The sequence below is a fragment of the Ictidomys tridecemlineatus genome, chromosome 7 (genome assembly GCF_052094955.1).
Source record: "Ictidomys tridecemlineatus isolate mIctTri1 chromosome 7, mIctTri1.hap1, whole genome shotgun sequence".
Lineage (NCBI taxonomy): Eukaryota > Metazoa > Chordata > Mammalia > Rodentia > Sciuridae > Ictidomys > Ictidomys tridecemlineatus.
The window spans coordinates 67,462,800-67,483,050 of record NC_135483.1 but is presented as its reverse complement, the minus strand read 5'-3'; the positions used below and the strand labels follow the sequence as shown (position 1 = coordinate 67,483,050).

At 39.1% G+C, this 20,251-nt stretch overlaps 1 protein-coding gene and 1 long non-coding RNA gene across 3 annotated transcripts in view; both read right to left on the bottom strand.

The window, feature by feature from the left end:
* Vxn (vexin) overlaps positions 1 to 8,124 on the bottom strand; it is a 28,700-nt gene extending 20,576 nt beyond the window's left edge. Inside the window, exons 1-2 of one of the 2 annotated variants that reach the window (XM_078017105.1) lie at positions 7,569 to 8,124; positions 3,275 to 3,330 (exon numbers count right to left, since the gene is read on the bottom strand). In XM_078017105.1, coding sequence (XP_077873231.1) covers positions 3,275 to 3,330; positions 7,569 to 7,635 — 123 coding nt within the window. In that variant the 5' untranslated portion in view covers positions 7,636 to 8,124. The remainder of the gene's footprint in view (positions 1 to 3,274; positions 3,331 to 7,568) is intronic. The other variant, XM_078017106.1, reaches the window with a different exon arrangement.
* A 7,075-nt stretch (positions 8,125 to 15,199) lies between these two features.
* LOC144365486 (uncharacterized) lies at positions 15,200 to 18,853 on the bottom strand. The gene is made up of 2 exons (XR_013423988.1): positions 18,528 to 18,853; positions 15,200 to 17,867 (listed from the first exon to the last, which is right to left on the bottom strand). It is a non-coding gene; the product is annotated as an uncharacterized LOC144365486 (long non-coding RNA).
* Between the last annotated feature and the right edge of the window lie 1,398 nt (positions 18,854 to 20,251).

Below are 20,251 nucleotides of genomic sequence, written 5' to 3'. Positions count from 1 at the left end.
AAACCCTGGGCTCGGGGCCTGTCAGCGTCACCAGTTGCTGTGTGTGCACGCGGAGGACGGAGGTAGTTCGCAATAAACACCTCTTTGCTGCTTACATCGATCTTGGGTCTCTGGTGGTCTTTGGGGGTCCTGAATTTGAGCATAACAAAATCAGCATGTAACAGGGGTTCACTTGATGCTTTGAGTATATCCCTTGTGGCTTTGAAACTTACATGTCTTTTTTTTTTCCTCCCAACCTTCTTCTCCCTGATCTTCTTTTTCCTAATCTTCTCCTCCCTGATCTTCTTTACCCTAACCTTCTCCTTCCTGATCTCTCCTCCCTAATCTCATTTTCTCTGAATTACTTCTTTTAAAAAAAACCCTATTTCTGTTGATGGACAGAATCACAGCCTTTGGGAAAGGAATCCCCTGTGTTTCTCCTTTGCTAGCAAAGCAATAATCTATCTTTTTCCTTTTTCTCAAAACTTGTGTCCTCATGACTGGATTGGCATCGGGGACAAGGACAGAGCTTTCAGCAACAAGCATACTATAGTGAAACAGCCACAGCAATGTTCTTAGCAGCTCAATTCACAATAACTAAGCTGTGGAATCAATCCAGGTGCCCTTCAACAAGGCAATGGATAAAGAAAATGTGATACCTATACACAATGGAATATTATTCAGCCACAAAGAAGAATGAAATTATGGCATTTGCCAGTAAATGGATGGAAGTGGAGACTACCATGCTAAGTGAAATAAGCCAATCTCAAAAAACCAAAGACCAAATGTTTTCTCTGATATACAGATGCTGATTCACAAAGTGGGAGGGGAAGAGTGGAGGTCACTGGATTGGACAGGGGGAATGGGGGAGAAGGGAGGGTGCATGGGAATAGGAAAGACAGTAGAATGAACCAGACATAACTTTCCTATGTTCATGTATGAATATACGACCAGTGTAACTCCACATCATGTAGAACCACAAGAATGGGAAGTTATACTCCATGTATGTATATATGTATATATATATATATATATAAAAATGCATTCTACTGTCATGTATAACTAAAAAGAACAAATAAAATTTTTTTAAAAAACATTTTGAAGATAAATAAACAAAAATATTTCTAGTAATATTTCTTGTGGCATTTTCTTTTTTTTACAACATTTTTTTAGTTGTCAATGGACCTTTTATTTATTTATATGTGGTGCTGAGAATTGAACCCAGCGCCTCACACATGCTAGGTAAGTGCTCTACCACTGAGCCACCACCCCAGCCCCTTGTGGCATTTTCTTAATAGAAAAAATGGAGGAATGCTATTTATGGATGACATGGTCAAATAATGAAACTAAAAGTTTGGTAAATAATATTATATTCATTTTATACATTGGAATACTCTGTAGCCACTAAGAATGGGTAGATCTGCCTTTTTTTTTTTTTTTTTTTTTTTTTGGTACTGGGGCGCTAAACCACTGAGCCACATCCCCAGTCCTTTTTTTTTTTTTTTTTTTTTTTTTGTATTTTATTTAGAGACAGGATCGCACTGAGTTGCTAAGCACCTTGCTAAGTTGCTGAGGCTGGCTTTGGACTCCTGATCCTCCGGCCTCAACCTCCTGAGCCACTGGGATTACAGACGTGTGACACAGGACCTGGTTGATCTACAGGTTATTAATTGGCATGAAAAGATGTTCAAGATCGCTTGTTAAGTGAAACAAAAAATCAATTTGCAAAACAATATATTATCAGATGATAAAGTATAATTATAATATATGGGAAAATGTCCCTTAAAAAATGACCAGTGCTTACTGAATGTGTCAGTCTCCAAACTCAACATTTTATACATATTAAATCACTTGCTCCTTTCCATGGTTCTTGAGATATGTATGCTTATTATCCCCACTTTAATGCTAGCAACTGGTTCAAGGTCACATAACTAAAGATTGATAGAACTGGGATTTCTTTTTTTTTAACCCAGGGAATGAACCCAGAGGCGCTTAACCACTAAGTCACATCCCCAGCCCTTTTTATTTTTATTTTTTAAAATTTTGAGATAAGGTATCACAAAGTTGCTTAGGGCCTCACCAAGTTGCTGAGACTAGCTTTGAAATTTCAATCTTCCTGCTTCAGCCTCCCAAGCCCTTGGGATTATAGGCATGCACTACCACGCCTGTTTTAGAACTGGGATTTAAAACTGGGCAATCTGACTCTAAAGTTCACATATCTAACCATTATGTTCTATAGTGTCTCAGGATTTTGTGATCCTATATTTTATATCTTTGTAATGTTTGACATCTTATAATGGTCACATACCGCTTTTTAAAATTAAAAGCATTATATTTAAAGTAAAACCTGATATCATTCCCAGTACTTAATTTTTTTTCTGAATAGAGAATAGGCTTTGAAAATTTGACATACTTAATAAACCAAAATAGTATTTTATGAAAAATTGTGATAGAAATAGAAACTCTAGTATAACTAAGAAGCAATTAGTTTCCCTCTTAAAGTACAAAGGTATATGGACAGTTTTTATACAAAGAAATGGATATAAAAATGCAAAACATATAACATTATTGGGCTCTAAAGAGGTGTAAACTAATTTCAAGTTACTACATATACATATTAGAGAAGCAAGGCATTATAAAAAATGAAAGCCAATGTTGGTGAAGTTGGAGGTAAATGGAAAGCGTTGCTAGAAGCCCAAAAGTTGTTCAGGATTTCTGGAAGGATGTGGCAAAACTATAAGCAGAAGTCATATTTCAAAAACACGAATCCCTGCATCTAGTGCAATATCTTTCACATAGTAGAAATGCAAATATTTGATGAACGTGTGCAGGTATATTTGTATGCATGTTCTTGGAATGGAACTTTACTCGTTAATGCTACTTTGAGATCTATGCACCAAGGAATTAATCCAAAAGAATCGTATGTTTCACAGGTAAGTTCATTGCTGTGCTATTTCTAATAGTGATAAATGGAACTGTAATGCCAGCAATAGGAGAACCCTTAGGTCAGGGATGCTATGTTCATGCCAGGGACTCGGTTTTTTAACCAAGAACAAAATGTGCATGGAAAGCAGGGTTTACACTTTGTGTCTGGAGAAAACAGAGCAGGGGAGTCCACTTCAGGGCTGTTTAGTGTCTGATTGACATTTGTCAGTTACTCAGCTAAGTGGAGGACAGAATGCAGCACACGGTACATAGAGAACACTCCTGTTGTTGACAGCAGAGGGGTAAAGAAGCCAGCATTGCTTTTGTCATGAAAGGTAGCCAAAGAGGATCAAAACTAAAGTTTCCTTACATTCTTGGTCAAGAGGTGTTGAGAGCTTTTGACTCTTCTCCTGGATGGACTGGTCACTGCAAAGAGAGATTTAAAAAAAAAGTTTTAAAGAATGACCCTAAAAACATTGAGGCGGTTTGGATTCAGAACAGGGTTATAGAGGAGGGGATGGGAAAAGGCAAGGTTCCATTCAATTTAAGATATTACTTGGCTTGACTACACCAAAGTTTACTGTAGCATTGTTCACAACAGCTAAAAGTTGGAACTCAACTCAAATGCTCAGCTAGCTCATAAACAGATGAATGGATAAACAAATTGTGGTATAGCCATACAATGGAATATTATTCAGCCTTGAAAAGGAATGAAATTCTGAAATATGCTACATATGACTCTTGAAAAGTGCTGGGTGAAATGAGTGAGACACAAAAGGATAAATACTGTTATTGTTCCCTTACACAAGGTACCTAGAGTAGTCTAATTCACAGAGGTATAAAGTAGAATGGAAGTTACAAGGAACTGGGAGAATGGGGAAAATGATGAGTTATGTTTAGTGAGAACATGGTTTTCAGTTTAAGGACAATGAAAATTTTCTGAAGATAGATGGCAATGAAGGTCATACAACACTGAATGTATATAATGCTACTGAACAACACCCTTAGAATGGTTAAAGTGATAAATTCTGTGACATGTATATTTTACCACAATTTTAAAAAAAGTTTAAAGAAATCAATTAACCATAAAAATTTATATTAATTTGTTGGGAAAAAAGTGTGAATTTTATTGGAAATGGAGACATCTAGGCATCTATTTTCTACATTACTGCTAGGGCAATTTACTGGAACTGAAATCCTACCACGTCCCTATCTTGCTTAGAACTGAAACCACTTGGACTTCTTATCACATATCCGTTAAGTGACATATGAGTGCTATCCTTGTTATCTTCTGCAAAGCCCTTACAGCCTGCAGCCTGCAGGACAGTGTGCTGGTTAATGGCCCAGGCTCCAGATTCCCTCCACTTGGGTGTGAATTTGAACTTGGCTACTTGCCAGTTGTGTGATAGGCAAATTACTCACCCTCTGGAAGCCTCACTATTCTCATGTGTAAGACAGGAAATAATCATGTAAGGAATAACAATGGCATCTAATTCAGAATGTTCTGTCAAGGATTAAATGAACTGAACTTCATAAACCCTTGCCCAGACCTGGCAAAGAGCAAGTTCCCACAAATTAGTGGTGGTTATTAGGACTTTGTTAACATGATAAGGACAGGTGGTAGGTCAATGTCTGGAGAGTGTAGCATTCTGCTAGACATTCTGCTTCTCCCCAAACTTCCTCATTTCCTCCTGCTCTTCCCTGATTCCCCTCACCTCTCCCTCCCTATTGTTGCTTATCTCCAAAAGAATTGTTTTTGAAGCCACAGTACTGTCCCACCCAGAAATGAATCCACTCTGGTGTAGCTCAGGAAGTAACTTCTGGTGTAACTTCTTAGTAAAACCACAACCTTTATCTTTTGTATTTACTGTGAATTGTGTCTGTAAAAAATCTTTTCCTTAAAGGGCTCTCTTTTTTGTCTACAAAGTGATCATACACCCATGCTCTCAGTTACAGATCTGGCCCATGTCCTGTGTCTTTAAAATACTTTAGAAACACCACAGCATTTTCTAGTGCCGTATTTTGGGAGGTATCAAGACGGATCAGTTTTTGAATATGTAGATATTAGACCAAGCCCAACATGTGTGTCTTGGAAAAAGGAATGTAATACGTGGTAGATGTAATATTGGCTCACATGGAGATGATTCGTACTCTTTAATAACTCCACTGTAGGGATGGGGATCCTGAGGGCACTGAGGGGCCACTCGGTTAATGGTGGAACAAAGCCTACTAACCACTAGGCTGCACTGCCCAACTTATGCCTGGCAAGTTTGGGTTATTGCACATTGATAATCAGGGCTGATCCATGGCCTTTGGGAAAGGGCCCATCTGGGAGGGAGACTCCTGTTAGGTAAAGTCAAGACAACTTTCATTTCTGCAGTTAGGACAGGTTGTGAGGAAGGGTCACAACCTCTCTCATCAGCAGTGACTCGAGGTGGCTGGCACCAGCTTCCTTCACCCAGAGCCTTCTGTTTGAAGGCATTGAGAAGCCACAGGAGGCAGAGAAGTGGAGGGGCGGGGGACGACTCCCATTTATGATCCAGTGGAAAACTGCCAATATACTCCTTTTCTAGAGAGGAGCTTTCTGAGCTGTGAAATGTCTGTGAATACGGATGGGTACTGGGTTTAGTACTGGGAAGCGGTCATGAATGAAAAGGCAAGGAAGGAATACAGCATTAAATATTTATCTTTGAATATATTCATTGCTCCACTTACAGTAAAAATAGAAATCACTTTGTAAGTGATGTATTCACCGGTACTTACTACATGTCAGCTACTGTTCTAGACACTTGATATATTAACTCATTTATTCCCCATGCTAATAATCCTGGGAGCTAGAGTTCTGTTGCTCACTTTTGGAAACTCAGAGAAGTCAAGTAGCTTAGTCAAGATCACATAGCACAGAAGTGGCAGCAGTCTCTTAACCACTCTGTCACTGACTTTTTCTCCCTTTCAACAATTTTTAATTACATTACTTAAAACATTTTCATCTTTGCTTCCAATTTGCTTTCTCCTCATAAAAAAAGTAAAATTTAGAGGAAAATTTAGGTTCCCTTTCTAAACATCTCATGATTCTACTTCTCCCTTTCCTCAGGGCTACAGAGATCACCAATTTTATCTATATCTTTCTGGTCTGTTTTCATACTTTTCTCCAGATATGTATCCAGAAACAATATTTTGTATTTCCAAATTTACAGAAATGCTCTCATTCATGTATAATTTCTCAACCTGCTTCTTTCACCTCCTTGCTCAACATGCATTTATAGGGCTAGTGGCAGAGCTCAGTGGCAGAATGCTTGCCTAGCCGGTTGCCTCCAGCATCGCAAAATATAAAACAAAATTATTCATTTATGTCCATCCCTACGTAAATCTATTTTATTTTTTGTGGACCACTGTGGAGAATTCCATATTTTGACGGCACCACGTTATCCATTCCCCTTTTCATGGACATTAGGTTATTCTCCATTTTTATCCTCTTAGTATAGATGCTACTGTGAGCATTCACAAGTGAGAGTACCCCAGAGTACCCCTGGGCTTTTTACCCTAAAATGGAACTGGTGGGTCAGAGGGTCAGCTTTGACTTTCAGAATCTGCAGGGGAAATTTCAACTCCTACACGTGGGCAGACTCCCAGATTTTCTTTCTTTCTCTCTCTCTCTCTCTCTCTCTCTCTCTCTCTCTCTCTCTCTCTATCTCTATCTCTATCTCTCTATCTCAGGCTTGATTTGTTCTGTGGGCTGTCTCTTTGTGGCCAGGCTGAGGCTCGCCCTTCCCCCCACCCTGAGCCCTGGCCCTGTCGGAGGCTGATACAGGAGGAAGAAGAGGAAGAAAGGAATAGTTTGAATGAGGTCTCACACTACCAGCACACATCCAGCCCTCTTCATTCACGTCTGACAATGGGACCGGGGCTGAGCTGAGCCAGGGGCTCTCTGGGGCAGATCAGGGTCTGCAGGGACAGAGCAGAGGCGATAGGACAGTGGGCCTCCTGCTTTGGAGGGGTGAGGGAGCTGCCCAGGAGGGACCTTCTGGATCCACTGAGCTCACACAAAGCCCTTCCAGGGACTGAACGCTGATAAAGGGCCGATAAGGTCATGCACCTTTGGGCATGCAGGGCCAGGTCGGGTTAGGCAGGGTGACCCCGGGGGTTCTGCGGGGAGGCCAGCATGGGGTCCGGGCACTATTCAACTGCTTGGCTGGACTTCAGATCGCTGCTGGGAGCCTTTGATGGCACAGTTAGAAATCGTACTTTTGAGCCAGCTGGGTTCTCTTTTCGGAAGCCAGTTGCTCCCTGGAGAAGATGAACCTGTCTAACTGTCCTGGGAATTTGTTTTCGTACCTGTTTCCTTCACAATGACTGGCTGTCACTTCCATCCCGCCTGTTGGGGTGCCGGGACTGAGTGCCTGCGAAACGGGTATGGAACAGCCCTCCTGTCCCTCCCCCTTGAGAGAGGATTGTTTGTCAATGATGGATGTTTATCCTTGTGTCTCCTTTTAACAAGGAAAAAGAAAAAAAAAAAAAAAACCCGATACCATCCAAACCGAGGACCCGTCATCCGACCTCAGGGCCCCGAGGGTCCCCCGTAGTAAAACAGCACGTGAGGGTCCTCGCCCTCCCGCATCAGACGCCACGCTGAGCGAGGGACAGTCAAGGGCAATGGTACTCACCCTTGGAAGGAATCACGGTGGTGAAAACTTCTATATTTTCATCGCTGCAGCTGTAGATCTGATGCATCCTTTCAGCCTTCTCTCCCCCAAGTGTCTGGGAACCGACCGGCAGCCTGTCTCTGGTCCCCTAGTCGCGAGGTTTCCTAATCCAGTCTGGCTCTCGGATCATTGTGTAGGTCCACAAAAGACAGGCTGGGGCTGTGAGCTCATCTCATTCCCGTCTTCACTGCAACATTTTCTAATCCCATCTGTCTTTTTTTTTTTTATGAATCCTATTATTGCAAACCTTTGATTGAGCGTGGAGGCTTCCGTCTCCTCCCAGCTAGGATGTACTTAACGTGTTTTTTTTTTTTTAAATATATTTTGCGGTGTCTGCCGCAGTGAATTTGGAAGTCTTTTGTGAAGTGACGGTGAAGTGAAAATCGCCTACTCGGTCGGTGCCTGGCTTGGCTGGAGAATTTGTCTCCACCAAAAAAGAAATGTGGCTTTTTGGATACCTGTAATTCCCCTTCTCATTTCCAGAAATGAAGGGACTCGTTTCCCACCACTCCCACCCCAGGGGAACCAGACATTCAGTTGTCATGTGTTAAGTTGGCTCCCTTCAAAGTTTCTATTTTAAACAAAAGGACTGGCATTTTCTCCGCATGCCATTACATGACAAGGCTGACATTTCTATGAATCATGTGTTTAGTGTCTCCTTGTGCAATGCTTCAGGTGCTTACAGAGATGTGGACCAGGCCGTGTCCACCTCCCACTCAAGGAACCCAGTTACAGGAAGGGCATATTTTTATTATCCTATATATCCTGTTATATTTATCCTACATATTTATTTTTATATCGTATTATCACATGCATGCTATATACTGTCCTATATATCCTATGCATACTCTATATGTTCCCTATACATTCCCTAATATCTGTATCTGTACACATGAAAAATAAGCTTATGGTTAATAAATGTATCATGCCAAACCAAAGCCATTTATTACATCCTTACAACTTTACTTCTTAATAATACTGATGGTGATATAATGATATTAATAATGAGAGTTACCATTTAAAGAAATGCTTTCTTTGAGCTAGATAGCCTGATATAGAATCTCATTTAATATCTAAAGCTACCCCATAAACTGACCTATTATTTTTGCCATACTATAGGTGAGAAAACTGAGGCATAAAGAGATTAACTTTCCTGAGATTAAAAGAGCTAGTTTGAAGGCTGGGCAAGGTGGCACAGGCCTGTAATCCCAATGGCTTGGGAGGCTGAGGCAGGAGGACTCAGAGTTCAAAGCCAACCTCAGCAAAAGTGAGGCACTAAGCAACTCAGTGAGACCCTGTCTCTAAATAAAATACAAAAAGGGCTGAGGATGCGACTCAGTGGTTGAGTGCCCCTGAGTTCAATCTCTGGTACCAAAAAATAAAAATTAAAAATTAAAAAATAAAAGCTAGTTTGTGCAGAATTAGGAATATATAACTGGCTTGACTCTAAAGTTAATATGCTTAACCACTAAATTATACTCTGTCCTGTACCTCTGAAGCCTTGCCCTTATTTAGAATTTAGATAGACCTCATACACATCTTAGACATGGAGTTAATGTCCACTGATATTTCTATAGTTAACAAATTTGGGCCATTTACTGTTCATCAGTGGGTTATCAGTATTGTATCTCTTTCTCTGAGGAATACACCCAGCCACAGAGGATAGTCTGGGAAGTCATGTTTATTCTGCTTGGACTTGTCCCCTTGGATTCGATTGGCCTAGAGTGGACATCAAACTCCATGTACTGCTTTCTGGAAACTGACCCTGGGCTTTGGTCTGGGGCCCAAGGAAAGGTGTGAACTCTGAATATCAGGGTAGGTCTTCTGGCTGATAGGGGTGAAGTTGAGGAGAAGCCAGTAGAAATACTGCGCCTGGGATTGGTGATCAGGAAGGCACCTGGGTCCTGAATAAAAATTCAGGGTAAAGAGTTTTAGTTACATTAAGGCCCATACTTGGTGGGTCTGTAATCCTGCAGACTTTCAAGCAGAGACCAGTGGGAGGGGGTGGGGGTGGGAGGTGAGAGAAGTATTGGGAGGAATGAGAGGTAGGTGTGGGGGGACTGAGACAGAGATAAGATGGAGAAAGTATGGCCTGTCTCCTGTGTTGCTTCTCCCAGGCTAAGCTTCATTCCCATCTTGGGGCTAGTGAAATATCTGTCTCCATCCGACAAATTTCCTTTGGGTTAAATTTAAGTAGGTTTCTACTGTCTAAAAAATTTCTTTGTGTCTGTTGTCTGAATATTTTATGTTCACAATGGTTAAAATTTAAGGCCATGTAATACTTGGGGAGTATCTAGTGTAATAAAAGTGAAGACCCAAAATTATGTTAACAGATCAGAATGGAGTACTGAAATCTACAGGGTGAAATTTAGCAAAATGAAATGTGAACATCTGTCTGTACATTTATGAAAATATACAATCAGGTACAGAATCTGGGAGACCTGGTTAGTGACAATTTATTAAAAAGGAATCTATTTTTTTTAAAACATGATTCTCTATAAGAGGCAATATTAAAGTGCAGGGGTTAAAAGACACAAATAGAGTTCCCAGGACCTGGTACTAAACTGAAACTACGAATGCTTTGGGAAATCCAAAAGCCAATTGGGTTTACCTGGATTTATTTTCAAGGAATCCAGATTGGTTTAGACTTTATCTAACAAAACTGAAACCTAAGGTGGGTGTGGTGGTGCACACCTTTAATCCCAGCAGCTTGGGAGGCTGAGGCAGGAGGATCAGAGTTCAAAGCCAGCCTCAGCAAAAGCTAAGCGCTAAGCAACTCAGTGAGATCCTGTCTCTAAAGAAAATACAAAATAGGACTAGGAATGTGGCTCAGTGGTTGAGTGCCCCTGAGTTCAATCCATAGTATCAAAAAAAAAGAAAGAAAGAAAGGAAGAAAGGTAGAGTGCTTGCCTCTCATGTGTGCAACTGGGTCCAATCCTCAGCACCACATAAAAAAAACAAAAAACAAAAAATTGAAACCTAATCAATGATAGCATATTATGTTATGTCTAATTAATGAGCCTGAAATATATAATTAAATGGGTTGATGTAAGGAAACACTTGGAGAAAAACAGTCTTAAGAAATAATTTTTACCTGTTTGAAATATTTTTTAAATAATAAAATTAATACCAATTATATCAAATTCAAAAATTATAGAAAGATATACTGAAAGAGTGAAGCTTCTTCCCTCAATATATAGTCCTGCTCCCTAAAAGCAACTACTGTTGGAGGTTGGAGGGTCTATTTGCAGTTTTTTTCATGCTTATTCGTAAATATATATAGATATATGCATACGTGATTTTTGGAAATCAGAAATGGAGTTGTACTACACATACATGTGTACAACATATATAATTGTCATTCTTTTAATAAAGTAGGAGACCTCTGAATTAAAGGAACTTATGCACTCCTTTCTTGTTAGATCTAGTTTATTTCCATTTAAAAAATTTTGAAACAATGCTGCAAAGTGCATCTTTGAGTATGTGTCTTTACACACATCTCCTAACAGTCCTGAGGGCTACATTATGACATGCAGGTCGTAACTTATACACGTTTAAGTTATGAGGGATTTCCCCAAATTTCCTTCTAAAAATTTTGTATCAGTTAACCTACCTGCCTCCCTTCCTCCCTTCCTTCCTTCAGAGTTTCAAACCTGGAGCCTGGTGCATGCTAGGTAAGTGATCTACCCTTGAGCTATGTCCTCAACTCTCAGTGAACACTTTCATCAAGTAGAATATGAGATGCTTACTCCCCTGACTCTTGGCAATACTTTATATTAATTCATTTTTATATTTGCCAAAATAATACTGTTTGGCTTTTGTGCCATGTTAGATAGCTCCCTCCTTGCCCTGGTACTTGATAATCCTTGGAGGGGTAAAGGCTGAATCCTCATTTAGAATGCAAACTGTATAATCCAATAGTGATTTTATACCACATGACAACCCAGGTCCAGGATGAGGCTAAACCTAAGGTCGAGTTTGATCTGATCTGGTCTGGGATCTTCCCCTAAGTTTCCAGAATTCACTGCTGAGGGTTTCAAGCTGGTTGCATGTGGGTGCCCACTTATGGCAATTGCTACATTTGGCTTCTGTACTTGTTCAAAAAACAAATCAGTTTCAATACACAACTTTCTTTCCCACAGACTCTGCAAAAGGCTTCCTACTTGTTTGAGTGGCTACTGGGAAGCACTGAGTGGTTTGTGTTTCTCCAACTTGAGAGCTCCAGAGATCTACTCCACCAAAGAAACGAGAAGAAAACTTTTCTTCCTTCCTTCCTTTCTTTCCTGGGGGCTTAATCAGTGAGCCACATCCTCAGCCCTTTTAATTTTTTTTTTTTTCCCTTGAGACAGATTCTTGCTAAGTTACTTAGGGCCTTGCTAAATTGCTGAAGCTGGGTTTGAACTTGTGATCTTTCTGCCTCAGCTTTCTAAGCCCCTGGGATTATAGGTGTGCATCACCATGCCCAGCTAAAATAAGTCCTTTCTGAGAAAATTACATGTAAGTTGAAACTTAGGCTGTGCTCAAACTCTAGCATGTGTGAAAATCACTTGAAGAGCTTACTAAAATGCAGATTCTGGTTCCAACACTCTAGGTTGGGGTGTTGCTGGGTACCAAGGCACACTTTGGAATTAGAAAATAGTTTACTTAAGGAGAACAGAAGTCCTGATCTACAGGCATTAAAATTATAAGGAGCTCAGATCTTCCCCTAGACTATTTAAATCCAATTAGTTCAGTAAATCAATCAAATCAATTATCTAGGCCACAGGCATAGGTGTTTAAAAGCACACTGGTGTTAAAATATGCTAAGGTCAAGAGCTCTGGATGTGGCACAGTGGTCCTCATATTGTTACCAGATAACAGTATCAGCATCTCTGGGGAACATATTAGACTTTCAAATTCTCAGACCCCGACCTGCCTGCCAAATCAAAAACTCCAGGGTGGGAAGGATTTTCCAGGGGATTCTGATCCTCACCAAAGTTCGAGAACCTTCTGTGAACAGAGTAAAGAAGAGGATTATTCATGGGGTCCTCATCTGAGATTTGTTTCTGTGGTTGCCTGGCTGCCCATCAGACCCACTAAGCATCTTGGTAAACTTTCACATGACTGGACCGTCTTTCTGATTCCGAAGATCTGGAGTTGTTCCCATGCATATGTGGCTTTGAAAGCAACCAGAGGATGCTGACTCAGTTGCCAAATGGAGGGGCGGCAACTCTTGGATGGAAGCCTATGTTATGCCTTCTGGCTTGTACACTTTAAAGTGTTCATCCATTCACTTTGCATGTCTCAGACCCCATCATGTGCCATACACTATGCAGATGATGTTACTGTTGAACAATTATTATAGCCAGTCACTTTAGACATGAGCCCCACAACCCTGCACAGTAGGTCTACAAAATAGAGTCCCAAACCTGGCTTAGTCAGGATGCCCAAATTCTGAACTACCCAGCACCTCAGACATCAATCTTTGTAGACTTGCAGGACACCAGATTGTGTGTCTCTGAGAAGTTTCTGTTTAATCTTCTGTGGCTCATACTGTGAAACCAGAAACACATTTGTAATTTTAGCATTTGTATAACATTATTCTCTCAGTTCCTCAGAAAGAGAGATAGTTTCAATCTTATGCAAAGTGATGTTCTTTGGGTATGAAGAGATTTGCGGGTGAGGAGATCATGTTGCAAATATTGAGTTCAGGGGCTCAAGCAATCTTTCTGCCTCATCTTCCTGAGTAGCTGGAACTATAGGCTTGAGCCATTGCAATGAATTCTAATTAATGTATACTATGAATACATCATGATACACTTAGATTATTCTAGTTGTTTCTAGTGCTAACCACATTGCAACAAGTACCCTTAATATGTATCTTCCCACATATGTTCAACTGTATCAGTAGGATAAATTCTTAGAAGTCAAATTGGAGAGCTTGGGAAAAGTTCTAGGCATAAGTGTATTTTTAATTCAATATAATTCCAAATATAGTATTATCTGGAAATACAAAGTACTTGTGAAATGGTTGCTTTCAGGGCAGGAAATTTGGCAAATGGATAATCTATGTATATTCTTTTAAAAAAATAAGTGAATAAATTTTATTTAAAGAAAGAAGGGATTAAAATGGAAACATATACAGTGTGTAGAATTAAAAACTTGAAACATTAAGTAAAAAAAATTTAAGAAGTTTGTACAATGGGCTGGAGATGCAGCTCAGTGTTTGAGTACTTGATAGCATAAGCAAAGCCCTGGTTTCAATCCCCAGCACACAAACACACACACACAATATGTAAAGTACATAATAGGAAATTATAAATTTTAAAAACTGGAATTCCAGGAGAAGGAAGTATAGCTCACTGGTAGAGCACTTGTTTAGCATGTGCAAAGCCCTGGTTTTGCTCCCCAGCACAGCAAAAACAAACAATCAATCAACAAAAATCTGGAAGCTCAAGTGAAGAAGTAGACATTTTATTTAATTGAATATAGTCCAAATATTATAATTTTAACATTCAATCTTTATGGAAAAATCATTAATGAGATAGTAGAATTTTTTTAAAAAGTTGTAATGAAAAGACTTTTTTGGCTCATGAAAAAATTTTTATGCTATTTTGAAAACCTGATGTGTGTTTTTCATTGAGAACACATTTCAATTTATACTAGTCATAGTTCAAAAGCTCAACAGCTTTGTACGTCTCTAATGGCTACCATATTGTAGAGTAAAATTCTAGAGATTCTTCAGCCTGCCAAATTTCTCCATTGGCGCCTAAATTTTGCACTTGACATTCTCAGTGCCAGCATCACTCCCAAAGTCAAGTTGGAGGACTGTATTTCATTGAACCCTCACAATGAGTAGCAATTGCTTATAGAATTGAATGTCTGCCCTGCAAAATACTGAGTGCTCTGTTCGGTATGGAAATCTCCATATCCTGCACAGTGTCGGGCAGAATACTTGGTGATTTTTATCTTGACTAAATGATAGCGACTACTTGTCTATAATTTGTGGGTGAGGGATGCCTAGAGACACAGATTTCTTTCCTTTTCCCCTTCAGGCTTTCCAACAATATCAGGATTAATGAAGACATACCTACAACATCCTCTAGGGAATCCAGTTGAACTTGAACAAGGTGCTCCGGCTGGCGTTCAGAGGATCTGCTTAACAGAAACTAACTGAACAGGCCCTTCCTTGCTCAAGCCATTGTCACTTCCCTGTTGTTCTCTTTGCCTGTTGTTCTTTCATTTTTCACTTCTTTGACAAGAACCCATAAATTAAAACATCTAACAAAAGCATCCATGTAAAAAAAAAAAGCCAAGAAATGTAGAATTGATGGCAACAATGAGTGACATACCAAAAATAAAAAAGAAGAAGGATTGGGTGTGACTTTAGGCTTTCTGAGCACACTCAAATTCTGATCTTAGAACTGGGGCTGGGGGTGGTGAATGTGTTCCTGAAAAACTGCAGTGGGTATTGCTTGATCTGCCTCGGAAGTGTTAGCTGGTGATGGCTTCTTGGACTTGACAAATGTTTGAACTGTATAGGAACATTTTTTTTTTTTTTTGAGAAAAGACAAAACTGGACAAAAATATTTAGGAAATAATGGAAACTTCCATTTTCCAGTTACAAAATATTTTTAATTTTGTACTTTTGTTTGTGAATAATGTTAAACACATGCAGGAGTGGAAAATCTAATACAATGAACTCTTACGCACCCACCACTTAGCTTTAACAATGTGATCAACTCATGGCCAATTTTTTTTTCCCTCCTTTCCCTCCATCCACTCCCATCTGATTTTAATTTGAAACCAGTACCAAACATCAAATGGTTTCATCTGCAAATATTTGAGTGCATATCTGAAAAAGTTATTTTTATTTCTTTAACCTAGAATGATTTTTTTTGCTTCATTACCTTTTTTTTTTTTTTTTTTTTTTTGAGGTGATCAGAACTGCAAGGCAGGTCTCCAGGCTCAAGGTTATGGTAAACTCCCAGGTATTTAAATGGATAACTTAGGATGACTTGTTAATGACATGAGCAACCAGAGTTGCAATTGGCCTTTGATTTATGAAGCTGTATGTTCAGCTTGTATGATGGATGTCATTAACATCAGGCATGACGGGCTCATTCATCTGTCTCTGCCCAATGCTCTTCAGTCATGAATGCACTCAACAGATGGGGAATTTCATGGCCGCAAATGGAATTGTTTATCCTCTCATTGTTCCCATGTCAGCAATCAAACTAAATCCATTACCCACCAATAAAAAGATCAGCCTGCTGCCAGTTCAGCTGTGGAAGGAGCTGAAGCTATGTTGAAGGGATTTAGAGTTTTAGAAGGGATAAAAAAGTAATAAGAAGCCACATAAAAATTAAGATCCCAGAGAAGAATTTGAGTCTCGTTTGAAAGCTGAAGGTTTTAAGGGATTTGAAAGGGAAGGCCTAGTAATTCAATATTTTCTTTAACATAAAATATACTCTAGAGATGCCTGATTATAAATGTTGCTTAGCTTTTACTGTGTGTTGATGGCTTTATTATTTTATTTGAAAAAGATCACAAGCACTCAAATTGGGCTTTGAAGAAGGAGGAAATGTCAGATTCATAATGGAAAAACTGCCAAGATGTTAATGGTGTTACTTCTAGTAGGACCAGTTTCTTTGGTGTGGATAAATAGTTGTCTATTTTTTATGAAGTTATTCTTCCTTGGCTTAGTGCACAAGTTCTCTGTACACTGATCTGTAAGAGGAGAAGATCCCCCAGGCTGCCCCCAGCATTCTCTTGGGCCATGGACCAGGACTTTAAAAAGTGAATTCTAAAACACTACTTGCTTTTTGCCAGGTTGTTGCGATATCAGGATATTAAGGCAAGAGATGATGGTTCTGCCATTCATTTGTGATTGCTGAGGATCTGGGGAACACGGACTTTATAGTTATTCATTCAGAAAGTTTGAGACTTTGGTCAATGAAAAGTTATCTGAGTGAGAAAAATTAGACTGGTTGTTTCATTCTTTCTTTTCCATTCAATTCTTCAAACACACATTGATGACTTACTACTGTATAGACCCGTTTTTATGCTACATTACAAGAATGTGCTGTCATTGAGACAAGACCTTTTACTCCACGTCAACAGATTAGAAGGGGAGATGAACAAGAAAACAAATGATTGCACATAGGTTAAGTGGGGACACACTGAGGGTGTTACAGGAGTGCAGAGGGAACCCCCAATTAAAGTTCCTTGGTCTCCCCAGGGAAAAGAAAGGTGGGGATATGATAGGGCTAAGAGAAGAATCTTTGCAAAAGAATAAGCTCAGTGTTGGGAGGTCTTATGAGATGGTGGGAATCTGGAGAACAGAAAAGGTTGCAGATACTCAATCAGCAAACCCTGCCCTGGTTGGTAGATGTGGCTGAACCTTACACTTCCATGGAGCTGTGGGGGAAGATTTGCTCATTCTTATGGATGACTAGCTCTGACATCGTTTTTTATTTTGGTGTTCCATATGTGGTTGTCCCCCCAAAGCTCCTGTTTTAATGCAGGAATATTCAGAGGTGAAATGATTAACTTTCGAGAACTGTAACCCAATCGTGTCACCCTGGTTTGAACAGATTAAGTGGATGGTAACTATAGGCAGGTGTGGTATTGTTGGAGGAGACGGGTCACTGGGGTTGTGCTGTGACAAGGTTTCTCTCCCTTGAAGCTCCTTTCTCCATCTTCTCCCTGTTTCCTGGTCACCATGCATGGAACAGTGCTCCTCTGCTACACTTTTTCACCATAATGTTCTGCCTCATCTTGGGTCTGAACAGTGAAGTCAGCCAAACATGGACTGAACCTCTGAAACCACAAGCCAAAATAGATTTTTACTTCTCTAAGCTGTACTTGTCAGGTATTTTTGTCACAGCGACAAAAAAGTTGACTAATACACTTCCTTTATATTTGGTAGGTGTCAGGCATCATTGCCCAGCATAAGTGTGCCAACTGATCAGGATGTCCCCAGGCAGGTGGATGATTGGTTTAAGGAACTCATGCTACTTTTAGAAAATAGAAAGTACTTTCTACAAGAAGAAATTCACTTCTACATAAGGTAAGACAAACATTAGATTTGTCCCAGGAATCAAGATAATGGGTTCTTCCCTTCCTGTCTCCTTTCCCTCCATTTAACCATCAGCTTATCAACTGAGGCTGCTGCTTCTTCAGAAATCAAATTGGGACTGTGCAGACTGTTTCTTCTGATAGATTGTGAGCTCTTTAAGAGGACAGATTGTGCCTTATTCATCTTCATAGTCCCAGAACCTGCAAGTGGGTTGTTGACAAGAGAAAGATGGAGTCAGTTGCTACTGCTTGCTAGCAGTGTGACCATGGTCAAATTATATCTACTAAGACTTGGCTTTATATTTCACAAAATGGGGGTAATAGTAACATCTGCCTCATTAGGCTGTTTTGAGAATTAAATAACATAAATGTAAAATACTTATAGTGTCTAGCACATAAGGGCTCACATAAGACTATTGACATTAGGTTTATAATAAATGTTATTGAACTAGCATCTTAGGACCTAGTCTGACAAAGCTGATTTTGGGATAAATTTGAGCAATGGATTTTACTTTTGGGAGTCTCTATCTAAAAAGTTTATCTGTCAAACATAAATACCTGCATGGGCACCTAAACGGAATTTTAATGGAAATGTCCCTTGATTACAACAATAACCAATTCTAGTAAATTATCTAAGCATAAGTATCAGAGAGTAATAAAAGCTACTGTGTTTTAACATTTTAAAAAGATGATATAAATTCCTTAACTTGGTAAAAGGCATCTACAAAAGACTTACAGTTAGAATTGGACTTAATGAGAAAGACTGAATACTTTCCCTTAGGATTAGGAACAAAACAAGGATGTCTACTCTTACCCCTCTTACTCAACATTATGCCAGGGCAAAGGCAAGAAAAGGCATACTGGGGGGACTGGGGATGTGGCTCAAGCGGTAGCGCGTTCGCCTGGCATGCGTGCGGCCCGGGTTGGATCCTCAGCACCACATACAAACAAAGATGTTGTGTCCGCCGAAAACTGAAAAATAAATATTAAAAAAGAATGAATTTTTTTTTAAAAAAAAAAGAAAAGGCATACAAACTGGAAATGAGAGAATGGATGATGTGATTATCTGTGTAGACAATCCCAAGGAATCATCAACAGAACTTCTAGAATTAATAATTGAGTGCCTCAAGGTTGTGGGATACAAGATCAACATACAAAAATGAATAACATTTCATAACACTAACATGAACGTGCAGGAACAAAAATTTAAACGACAATACAATTCACTGTTGGTCCTAAAAAAATGAAATACTTAGCTATAAATATAATAAAACATATAGGAACTCTATCTTAAAAATTAAAAGAAGCTGATGAAATCAGTTGAAGTAGACCTAAATGGAGAGATATACTGTGTTGTGAATCAGCAGACTCAACATATTAAAAATGTCAGTTCTTCCCAAATTATCAATAAGTTTACTGCAATTTCTATTGAATCCCAGAAAAGCTTTTTTTTTTTCTCACATAGGTAAGCTTATTCTAAAATTTATATTGAAAGGTACAGGATCTAGAACAGTTACAACAAGTTTAAAAAATAAGAGTAAGTAGAATGACTTAATATTAAGCCTTACTATATAACTATAGTGGTCAAAACAGTATAGTTTTGGCAGAGAGATAGACACTTGGATTGATAGAAAAGAACATAAAATCTGGAAATAGATCTACACAAACATGCCCAACTGATTTTCTTAAAGTGTCTTTTTTTTTTTTAGTTATAGATGGACACAATAACTTTATTTTATTCATTTATTTTTATGTGGTGTTGAGGATGGAACCCTGTGCTAGGCTAATGCCACACTCCAGTCCCTGCTCAACTGATTTTTACAAAGTTGAAAAAAAAATTCAGTGGGGGGAAAGGTTGTCTTTTCAACAAATGAACAAATGGTGCTGGAACTATCCATAGATGCACTTCCATACAATGACCTTTTGCAAAAATGAACTAAAAATGGATTGGAACTAAAATAGGAAAAAACTTAAAGAGAATATTTTAGAGATCTACAGCTAAGGAAAATTCTTTGACTTGACACTAAAGGTATGATGCATAAAAGAAGAAAAGAAATAAAGTGCCTCATCAAATTAAGAACTTTTGCTCTGTGGAAGCCCCTATTAGAGAATCTATGAAGCATCTTTAAAACTCAACAGTTAAAAAACAAACCAATTAGAAAATCAGTGAAAGACATGAACAGATATTTCACTGAAAAGCACATACAAATGGCAAATCATATGAAAAGATGTTCAACGCCATACATTATTACAGAAATATGAATTAAATACACAAAAAAGAGCTCACTTACAAACCTAACAGAATGACTAAAATAATAAAAAAAAGAGGTTTGCCTTACTAACATTATTTTCTTATATTCAAGGCATGGTATAAAGCTCTTACTGGTCTCCAGAAAATGTTGTCAGAGCTATCATGAGGCCTATGTGCAAAACTGCAAAGCTTCCAGAGGTTTCTGATGAGAGAAGTGACTTATACCCTTGCAAGGCTGTTTTCTTAGTCTTCCTCCCTCACAATGCGGGCCTAGAGGGTTTATGAAAAAGCACGTTTTTTAAAAAGGAGAATATTTATTTGTTGGTCCCCTTTT